The sequence below is a fragment of the Talaromyces stipitatus genome, genomic scaffold (genome assembly GCF_000003125.1).
Source record: "Talaromyces stipitatus ATCC 10500 scf_1105507295527 genomic scaffold, whole genome shotgun sequence".
Classification (NCBI taxonomy): domain Eukaryota; kingdom Fungi; phylum Ascomycota; class Eurotiomycetes; order Eurotiales; family Trichocomaceae; genus Talaromyces; species Talaromyces stipitatus.
Genome location: NW_002990114.1, coordinates 280,570 through 291,025, shown reverse-complemented (window position 1 = coordinate 291,025; position 10,456 = coordinate 280,570). Strand labels below are relative to the sequence as shown.

The 10,456-nt window shown below is 45.5% G+C and overlaps 3 protein-coding genes across 3 annotated transcripts, besides 3 other annotated features; all 3 read right to left on the bottom strand.

Annotated features, from left to right (window-relative positions):
• On the bottom strand, positions 1 to 1,530 carry TSTA_081570 (uncharacterized protein; the record flags this gene model as incomplete). The annotated part of the gene is made up of 3 exons (XM_002477842.1): positions 1 to 144; positions 595 to 815; positions 1,089 to 1,530. Coding segments are annotated over 3 exons (807 nt in total), but the record flags the coding sequence as incomplete, so codon positions are not given.
• A 1,539-nt stretch (positions 1,531 to 3,069) lies between these two features.
• On the bottom strand, positions 3,070 to 5,622 carry TSTA_081560 (C2H2 finger domain protein, putative; the record flags this gene model as incomplete). The annotated part of the gene is made up of 5 exons (XM_002477841.1): positions 3,070 to 4,019; positions 4,078 to 4,451; positions 4,515 to 4,837; positions 4,891 to 5,152; positions 5,213 to 5,622. 5 exons carry the CDS (start codon positions 5,620 to 5,622, stop codon positions 3,070 to 3,072), a joined length of 2,319 nt encoding a protein of 772 aa, XP_002477886.1.
• A 466-nt stretch (positions 5,623 to 6,088) lies between these two features.
• Positions 6,089 to 7,285: a mobile genetic element.
• Positions 7,286 to 8,608: 1,323 nt separating this feature from the next.
• TSTA_081550 (uncharacterized protein) lies at positions 8,609 to 9,317 on the bottom strand (the record flags this gene model as incomplete). The annotated part of the gene is made up of 2 exons (XM_002477840.1): positions 8,609 to 8,931; positions 9,080 to 9,317. The coding sequence occupies 2 exons, from the start codon at positions 9,315 to 9,317 to the stop codon at positions 8,609 to 8,611; spliced, it is 561 nt and encodes a 186-aa protein (XP_002477885.1).
• Positions 8,978 to 9,070: a sequence feature (C-rich).
• A 142-nt stretch (positions 9,318 to 9,459) lies between the features above and the next one.
• Positions 9,460 to 9,503: a microsatellite.
• Positions 9,504 to 10,456: the final 953 nt, after the last annotated feature.

Here is a 10,456-nt window from a genome sequence, read left to right as displayed (position 1 = left end):
AAGTTGTAGGGCTGCGTTGTAGCGAGGGTTGCCATCTGTTATGTAGTAGGTTGAGATCGCCTGCAAGTATTGTTGTTTGAGGGAAATACGCCTCTGGCAGGGTTGTAAGAGCTTTTGCGGCTTCACCTGCTCTGATGCAGCCTGCTGGAGCATTATAGATATTAACTATTAGAGCGGACTTTCCTGTGGGCGAGAAAATCTGAAGGAAAAGGAGATCCGAGGCCTCTTCAGTGTCAGATGTGAAGGGGCGAAGCTGGGAAGTCCGAATGCCTTTCTTCTTTCGGACATAGGTGAGGACTCGTGGCCGACCACTTATTGCCCAACTGTCAGTTGGGGAGAAGCATTCATATGATGGGTGTTTTTTGGTAATCTGTCGGCTAAGATCTTTGAATGTATATGGTTCTTGGATTAGGATAATATCGATGTCGCTAGTGTATGCCAATGTGAGAGCTATTTCGTGTGCATCTGGCGCGTGTCCTACATTTAACTGTAGGATTTTGAGAGGCGCCTTTTGAGTTGGATAGTGATAGATCATAGCTCCTGTTCGAGAAGAGAGGCGAACCGGTTTTGTGGTTGAGGGGTTGTAAAGCGGACTGCACGAGCCGTAATTGGAGGATCTTCAGTTGGGGCGCGAGGTGGGGGGGTTACTGAGCGGAAAGGAGAGATAATCTCATGGGTTGGAGGCTGAGTTGGCACCTCGTCTATTGCCATAGGTGTTTCTTGTGTGCCTATGAAGAGCTGAGGGCTACATCCTCCTTCAGTTCGAGCTTTTGCGAGGTTTGTGGCGCAGGATTTGCGGATCTCTGCTTGTTGAGCTTTAGTATGTTTAGTATTGCCTCTAGGGCGCAGGAGGCATTCTGAGAAATCAGCTGGATGTGGTCCATGACAGTGTATGCATCTAGGAGAGCATTGATGAGGTTCCAGGGCTGTGCAGCGATTGGCATGGCTCTTTTCAGTATGCTCTGAGGAGCCACATAGCCGGCATCGAGAGGGGCGGGCACAGGATCTTGCATTATGCCATTTCCAGCATCGTGTGCATTGAATAACTGTTGTTTTCTTAGGGAGGTGACGAGCATTGGTGATAGTACCAAAAAGACGTAGTTGGATAGGTAGTGGTGTTTTCATGCCTTCTGGGAAGTTCACAAACCAGCTTGAGGAGGGAGTATCAGGGTTGACAGCGCTTGAAGTGGTCTCGCTAATAGATGTGGGCTTAAGCCCTGTAGTTTCGCTTATTTCTGAGGACAGAAGTGTAGGATTGACGGGGATTAGAGAGTATTGGCCATTCAAGATTTGGCCAATTTTCCTTGGCACATTGGTAACTCGATATGAGACCCATCGGGAGCTGCGTTCTATCTGGCAGTTAACAAAGAATGCAGAGATAATCTCTTTCTGGGCCTCAAGGGCTAGGAGGGCTTCCGGAGATGAGGGACATAGTGCAAAGCCAGTCTTTGTGGTTTGAACTTCTTTTAGTGCTGCACTGTTTGAGTTTAGTTGAGACCTTAGGCTAGAGTAGATAGCGTAGGCTTCCATTTTTCTAGCTGCATGATCAGCTGGGAGACGTACGAAGAGCCGATTGTCAGGAAGGGGTTGTTTAATCAGAGGCATAGGCTTTTTAGCAGGGGCTTTAGAGTGAGTGGTGGGAGTTGATTTGGCTGGGGCATGTTGGGTAATAGTCGCATAAGTTGACTGTTCAAGACCTGAGGGGGGGCGTGAGAGAGGGGGTGAGGGGAGAAAGGAATTTGGAGTGAGGGAAGGGGAAGAGGATAGGGCAGGGGGAATGGAGGTCGTCGAGATACCGCTAATGTAGGCGTTAAAATGTTGTTAGGCTATTGAGGCGAGGTCATCGCTTAGAGCGGTGAGGGCTCTCAGTAGGTGAGGGGCAAGGCCGGCGGTTTGGCTGCGGTGTTTGTCGAGGAATGCAGCTATAGGGCTGAAGATCTTCTGTCCTTCAGAAGCTCTTGTCGTGGCTGCAAACGTGGATTCCAGGAGGGCTGTCTGTAGAGGGCCATCTGTACCAGAGCCTTTACGCGCCATGGTGTTGCCAGGCGCGTTGAGACGCGTCAACGGTCGCGCTCTTGGGAGCTAAGTAGTAGAGAGGGGTGAGGAATTTGAGCCTCTGACTGTTTGATATGAATAATTAAAAAGGAAGTCGCCTATCAACTCGAAATCGAGGGCTCCTACAACTCAGGGGTTGAGACTATAATTAGCCTCGGAATCACTAGTCATCACGTGACCTTGTGATCATATTCTTTACACTTATTTCCTTCCACTAGGCTCTTGGCTGCATAGGGTTAGGGCTGTAGATGCCGTGCTAGTATTGCTATTAGCTAGATACGTTCTCAATATAACTAACTCTATGAATATTCTCTTTTATATTCCATTTTCGTTTTAGGGCCACCGCGTGCGCAGCGCGCGTCTAGTTACAAAACTCTAAGACAGGGGGTTCGGAATAACTTATGAATTCAGTTTAGCATATCTTGGCTGCAAAGGTTGAGAAAGCATTGGAGTGAAAGCATGCACTCACTGGTTTTGCAATTAACTGTAGCAGAATATAATTGAATAAGATTGGTTACAGTTGGATGTATGGATAAATAATTTCATTAACCCTGACTTCTCCCCTTGGGAGATGTTCAATACTAATGTGTGTAATGAATCTAATGATCTGGCTTTAGAACGTAGATTGATTGGCAAAATCTCGAAACTAGAAAAGTGCAAGAAAAACAAGCAAGGAAACAAGAAGACTCTGATCTCCAGGAAGAACTGGATGGCCAGGATGGGCTCCTTATAAGCTTCAATTCAGCATAGCAGATACTGTCGTACAAAGAACAGTGACGCTGTACTTGTACAATGTGAGAAAGAAACAACAGAAACAAGGCACTAAATGTAACAAACAACAAAGGACAACAAAGAACAGTAAGAAGCTATCCAGAGCGACAAGATCTGAGTTAGGGTTGGAGCGAGAGCAAACCCTAACAATGCGCCTCGTAGAAATTTGATGTACAGGTCGGCCTATAATCAAGATCTCACTGAACTCCCTACGCCAGATGCGAAGCTTCATGAATGTTTCAGTCAGGTGTTTAAACGATGAACTGCAGCAGCATGATTCTGCCAATGCATCTGTTCTAAGTATTCCTTCCCATCAGCGCAGAAGTTACACATTTGATCGTTCAGATGCTTGGGTCGAAAATGTCTGAGAAGACTCTGATGCTGAGAGAATTTCTTGCCACATTGAAAGCAAATCAAGGGTTTCCTAGCGGTCTTGACATGCTTCTGATCCTGCTCGTGCTTTTTCTTCGCAATAGCCAACTTGTCATTCTCCACATTATTGGACCTTTTTGCTGCTTTTTTGGACGTGTCGTCATCACTGACATTCTGCTTTCGCTTCGGTCGACCTCGAAGGGGCCCGCCTTCCTGGAAATCACAGTACATTGTAACGACTTCTACACCCACATTGCGCCGCTGCCATTCTCCTTCCAAAGTCCATACAGTCGGCACAGTGGTTAGGCCCTCTACGAGTCTGACCTGCTGAAGAGGCATGTCATCTTCCGGCAGGACTTCAACTGCACCGTCGTCCGGTAAGATTGTACCATCAAGCTGCCCATTAGCGTCGATGACGGCTTGTTTCGGCCCAAAGTCGCGCCGTACCTGAGCTAAACGCTTGTATCGGAGCCTCTGCCGAGTATTTAGAACCCGGCCTTGGGCCTGAGCGAGCTCTGAGGCAAGCTCAGGGATCGGATTCCGCTCATAGTCATCCTGCAAGGAATCTAACTCACGAATGGCCGCTTGCAGCTCTGGATCACTTTCCACCAAAGCTTTTTCTGTGTCGTCAAGAAAGCGTGGGCGGCGCTTATCTTTGTTTCGGTTCATGCTGTTCAAAGCCCGATCCCAAGGCTGATCCGCGTCTAGACCAAAGACCACTTGTTGCATTTGAGTATGATTTCGTGGGCGATAATGCTTGAGAAAGGTGGAAGTGTCCGCGTGGTTCATGATCAGGTTACGTTCGGAGTCGCTGACCCATCCTAAAAACTCCATGTCAGAAAGCCCCAGTAGCTCAGATTCTGAAGAGGAACGTCTTACCAGTTTTGTCCAGCAGTTTTCCGGTACCATATCGGAATTGATGGAAGAAGAAGACATTTAAAAGACCCATGATGAATGAGATAGATTTGATGGCCGCATAAAAAGCACCATCACTCATGGGTTCCTCGCGAATGATACGTGGCTCTCCTTCAATTTCTTCTACTTTGCAAAATAAGTAGTAGTCATCCATTTCTTTCTTCAGAGGTAACTCCAGTTGCTGGCAGCCGCGCATAACAAAGAGACGACGCAAATCATCCATCGATTTGATATTAGTTTGGAAAGCGTTGGCATGGAATAGCAGTCCCATGATAAAGACATGGGGACTGAAGACGAGCGAAACACCATAGATGATTTCCGGGAAGGAGAAGGTATTTCTGCACTCGATATTAGAAGAAACTAGGTAATAAGATACGTATAAGGATTGAGGTATAGCATACAGTGCTTTTGTGCCAAGAAGCTGCTTAATATACTCTGGCTCGATGTCGATTGATAGTACAGGTGGGCCTCCATGAGGGTTGCGCTGTAGGCTGAGACGAAGATGCTTGTACTGCAGTTTAAGAATAGCAGTTTTGCGACTGGCAGTGAAAAGCCCAAGCATCAAGGCTAAGCATAACATGATCCGCTGGATGCCTAGATAGAACCGTTTCTCCCGTGTCCGGAGAATTGTTTCATTGAAAGGAATCATGTCCTCAATATAGACCGGATCATTCTTACGAGGCTGTGTCCTTAAGTTGAACTCAACGATCAATTGCGCTATGCCCTACGTTACGTTAGCCACTAGTAGCATCAAGCTAGAACAGCTATACAGCATACCGTGCGTAGGCGCGTTGCCATGCTCTTCTTCATCCGCCGCTTTTTCACCCGTTGATAGTACCCTCGCAAGTACTTCCAGTCTGTCTTCAAAGAGTCGGCACTGCCATAGCCTTTACAAACTCGGTTATCTTTTCCATACTGCAGTCTGCAGCACCAGTGTAAGAACCGATATAGCCAATCCGCAGATGCCCTGCGGAGAGCAGCCTCTGGTTTGCTCCAGTTCAAGCGACGACACTTTTCTTTGACTTTTACTTTGCAGAATCTATTAAGAGTCAGGATATCAGTTGCAGAACAGGGATACTGAAACAGACACAGTACGAACCGATGCCAACGATCTACTATTCGTAATTGTAATTTCTTTGTGTTGTCAGACTTGATGAAATCTGGATCAATATCGGAGAGGTTTTGGGTAGGATTATCGCTTGGGTCTTCATAGCGCCGACTCTTATAAATAGCGACCTTCTCAAGGCTGATTCGGTGAGAGGGAGTCACAGACCCTTCAGCATTGGAAAATGTTTCATCCTTGAGTTTTATTAGAGCGGTATCTGAAGCGATCTCGTCTTCGGTTTCAGACAAATCAGCATTAGATGTATTAACCTCAGATTCTGTCAGATCCATATCTGAAGTAATTTCATCTTCTGGTTCAGTCAGATCAGTATCGGAGGAATCTGATTCCGTAGAGCTTCTGTCCTTGTCCGAGTTGTCTGAATCGTGATACCAATGACGAGCCATGGTCTGCTGTGGTTAAGGGAAGTTTTGCAAGACAGTCACACTCGTAGAGAAAGCTTAAGGAGGTAATGAAGCCTAACAACCCAAAAAGATAAAAGAAATGAAATTACTCATGATTTCACGAACGGGAATAGCATCGGGCTTATAAAGGAGAGAAAAGACCAGCGATGGGCTAAAGTAGTGTGAGTCTCCATGTCTGCTAATCTAGTAGCTACTTTCGCTGAATGAACCTAGTAGTGCTGCTATGAGTCGAAGTGGTGCTCCTCAAAGTGAAACTGCGACGAGATGGGAAACTGAACAAAAATCAGACTGCAGCAGCTTGAGACCACTTGATGTGGATACAGTGGGACCTAGGCGAAATACGCAAGGTGCGTGGTAATAACAGATTAACCCTAACCCTTAAATAATGTACGAAGCAAGCCGAATGTCGCTCCTAATAGAGTTTAGTTCCGCACCCCGGGTACAAATTGAAATTCTTATGAAGTAGAGAAGCTGTTTTCCCTTGGTTCAGGGCTTATTCTATGTCGTGTGTTAGATATGTAGTTAGATTGATTGCTAATCTTAGAGGGAGGGCTCTAAATTATTAGCTTGCTAGGACCTTATAGTGGATTGCTATCCAGGCCATGTTCCATATCACTAGACATTTGAGACCTTTTCCTAGGACAGAGAGGAGAGCGATAAGCCAGTAGGACCTAGGGTTGGTCTAGTCTTCTTTGCTAGGCTTTTGCAGAATAGTGAGAATTGCATGTCTGAAATATTTTAGATGATATCCTAATTGTAGGCAGCCTTAGAATAGGAATAAGATCTTGTTTTTGATTAGTGGCCAGGTAGTCTTTAGGATATTAGTTTGGAGTTCATCTTCTCCTGGAGCGGTATTTCTAGCCTTTAAAATAGACTTTTCCACTTGTGCTATAGTAATCTTAGGTAACGGAAGGGTAGCGGTAGGGATAGTTGGGCAGTCTAGTGGGATATCTCCTGCCTTTATTATATTTTGTAGGAGATTGTGAACTAGTAGGTCCTGCTTCTCCTGAACAGAGACTGCAGGTAGATTATCTGGCCATAATAGATCCTTAAGAGGAGGGCTGCGATATAACCCCCTCAATTTATACTATTTACTGATATTGAAGACCTCTTTCGTTTATGTGGCAGTTATTAGCTTATTGCGCCAGAACTCTCTTTGTGTTTTCCTAATTGTCCTGCGAAACTCATCTTTAGATAGTAATCCTAATCAGTACGCTTGTAAAGCTTCTTTGTATTCTGGATTCTACCATGGTTGTCCTTTTTTATGGGGGAGGGATCTCTTGGCAGAGCCTTCATACGCACTGTGTATTGCCGAGGTCAGCCCTTGGGCTAGTGACTCTAGGTCGTCCTTCGAGGAGTCCAGCGGTTAGATCTGTGAGAGGTTGATGGAGAGGAGAGATAGAAAGAGGGGTTGATTGAGTGTATCGAATCTTATTTTTTGGGTAGGTAGTATGTGTCTTTGGTCCCATAGAATAGTGGTTAGCAGTAGTGTATGATTGGAGATTAAGTCTAGGTAGGGGGCGGTACTGGTGTATAGTCCGCTTAGCGCTAGTAAGCTAGTAGCAAAGGTAAGGTCTAGAACATTGCCTCTTATATAGGTTGGATAGTCTATTTCTAATGTAAGGATAAAATCTAGGTGATCTAATTATTTAATAAAGGGGTCTGCTGATACGTTGCTATCTAATATATAGAAGATTAAAGTCTCCAGCGAGGAGGGTGGGTTATAGGAATAATATCTCTGGAAGGGATATAAGGGTCTCTATGGCTTTACCAGCTCTGGTGGAGCCAGCTGGAGCATTATAGGCATTGATGGTGAGGACTGATTGTCTAGTTAAGGAGGAAATTTATAGAAAGAGTAAATCAGATAGGATTGCTAGATCTGTAATGATAGGCCAGAGCTGGGATGCTTATAGGCCTGCATTTTTCTAGATATAGGTAAGGACATGGGGCTGTCCAGTTACTGTCCAGCTATCTATTAGAGAGAAACATTCATATATAGGATGTCTCTTGGTGATTTTTTGGCTTAGATTAGAAAATATATATAGTTCCTGTATGAGTAGGACATCGATGTTATTAGTATGTATGAGTGAGAGAGTGATAGTATAGGAATCAGCACTCCATCTAACATTTAGTTGAAGTATTGTAAGGGGTTCTTTTGGAGTGGACTGCCAATAGATCATAGGTGTTCTTTGAGAAGCGAGTTGAACCGGTTTTGTGGTTTAGGAGTTGCAAAGCGCACTGCGCTAACTGTGACTAGAGATTCCTGAGAGGGCGCTGGAGGTAGGGGAGTGGTTAGTCGGAAAGATGAGGCAATCTAGATTTATATATATAGTGTATCTATAACCATAGACTGCTCTTGTGTGGTTGCAGATAACTCTGAGGAGCAGCCTTGTTCTGTACACGCCTTTACTAGGTTGATAGTGCATGATTTGCGGATTTCTACTTGTTGGGCTTTAGTACAAGTGGTACCAGCTTTAGGGTGGAGTGGATAGTCAGGAGAGTCCGCTGGATGGGGTCTATAGTAGTGGAAGCATCTTAGAGAGTAGTGGTAAGGGTTTAGGATAGGATAGCTATTATTATGTCCTTCTTCTATATGTTCTGATGAGCTGTAGAGTTAACATCTTAGAGATTGCACATAGGACCATGTATTGTGCCATTTCTAGCAGCAGTTACATTAAATAATCATTATCTTCCTAGTGAGGAAGTGAGTATTGGTGATAGTACCGAAAAGGCAGAGCCAGGTTAAGAGAGAGGCCTTTGAGTCTTCAGAGAAGTTAATAAACTAGCTTAAAGACAGTGAGTTGGTATTAGTAGCACTCGTGGAAGTCTCACTAATAGAAATAGATCTATATCCTGTTTGCTCGGCGATTTCAGCAGATAGTATTGTTGGGTTGACTAGGATCATAGAATACTAGCTATTGATAATTTGGCCAATCTTTCTTAGCAGGTTTGTGACTCTATATGAGATCTAGTGAGAGCTCCATTCGATTTGGCAGTCGCCAAAGTAAGTAGATATGACTTCTTTCTGGGCCTTGAGGGTTGAAAGGGCCTCCATGGATGCAGGACAGAGGGCAAAGCCAGTCTTTATTATTTGTACTTCTTTTAGAGCATTGCTGTTTATGCCTAGTTGGGACTGGAGGCTAGAGAAGATAGCGTAAGCGTCCATCTTTCTAGCCGCGTGGTCAGGTGGGAGGCACATGAAGAGATGGTGGTCAGGGAGGGATTGTTTCGCATCAGATATAGACTTTTTCATAGGTGGCTTTGTTTGTTGTGTAGCAGTAGCTGGCTTGGCTGGGGTGGGTTTAGTGATTATTGTGTAGGAGGACTGTGCAAGGCTGGAGGGGGGACGAGAGGGGGGGGGGAGTAGGGGGAAGAGGACTGGGGGTAGGAGAAGGGGCTGGGGCAGGGGAAGAGGTAGAGGGAGTAGGAGTGATGCCACTTATATAGGCATTAAAATGGTGTTGAGCCATGGTAGCTAGATCATCGCTTAGAGCAGCAAGAGTTCTTTGTAGGTGGGGGCTGAGGCCGGCTGTCTGGTTGCGGTGTTTGTCGAGAAAAATAGCTATTGGGCTAAAGATTTTCTGACCCTTGGCTGCTCTGATAGTAGCAGCAGTGGTTGTCTCTTGTAGGGCGGTTTGTAGAGACCTCTTGTTAGGTTCAGAACGATTCCGTGCCATGGAGTCGCGGAACGCGTTTTAGCGCGTCTGTGCCGCGTCTCCTGGGACTGGAAGCAGAAGAAAGATAGAAAATATAGGTAGGGATATCGCGTCTAACAATGCAGTTGTACTCAACGGTCCGGTAGTGTCACTGGTTGTGTCCTGTGTGTGTCTGTGTGTGTGTGTGTTGTGTGTGTGTGTGTGTGTATCCAGGGACCCATCGGATTTAGATTGATCTACTTTTGGTGTGTGGAAGCTTTTCGCGCAGTGGCCAGGCGGCTGCAAGGGTGTAAAAAGATTCAAAGACTTCTTAAGAGGATCCTGTAGAGGGAGATAGGAGTCACGTGGCAACTTCCAGGTTGTCAAGACAGATCCATAAGTTGGTAGCAAATTAAGCTATTGGGTATGCTATTGCTGCTTGAGCACTAGCTAGAGTAGCTTCTGCTTTGGCATCGAAGACTTCTTTCCCATGTCCGTATGAGAGTGAGGCTCCTATTCGAGCTTGGGCATTCTCACGAGACTCGCGAGGGTGCCAGGGAGCGTATTGGAGAGGGTTTATCTGTTCAGAGTTGGGGAGGGCCAGTATACGGCGGGCAAAATGGCTGGTTTGTCGGCCATTACTAGCGATCTGTTCTGCGCGTCTTCGAAGTGGGTCGACTGTACCGTCGTGGCATAATAGATTTATTCGTCAAATATCAATGAATGCTCTTGCAAATAGTTATAGCCCTTCAGTGATGATGAAATAAATGGAAACCCAGAAGCCATCCTGACCCTTGTGACACCGCAGTGGGTGTCGGGCGCCACACGTATTTGCCTGGATGTTGAAGTCATAACATAGGGTCGATGCAGACTATAAGTTACTACTGCCCCTTGGCTTGGAGGATTTCACATAGGGCTCTGATAACCGCCTTCATTGCAAAAATCCTACTTTACATTTTCTTCCGAAATTCACAAAGATTACCTAAAGCAGAAGAACTATACTTTATTCTTTTGATTGGCTTTACCCAAGATCAATCTATACGTACGATTACGAGCGTAATACGTACAATGAGATTGGCTTAGAGCGTCAATGAGAGTGGCCAGAAAGACAGGAGACCGCCTAGGGTACTGTGAGGGCTCATTCAATAGTCATATTGGAAGCTAAGTACAAGAAAACCAAA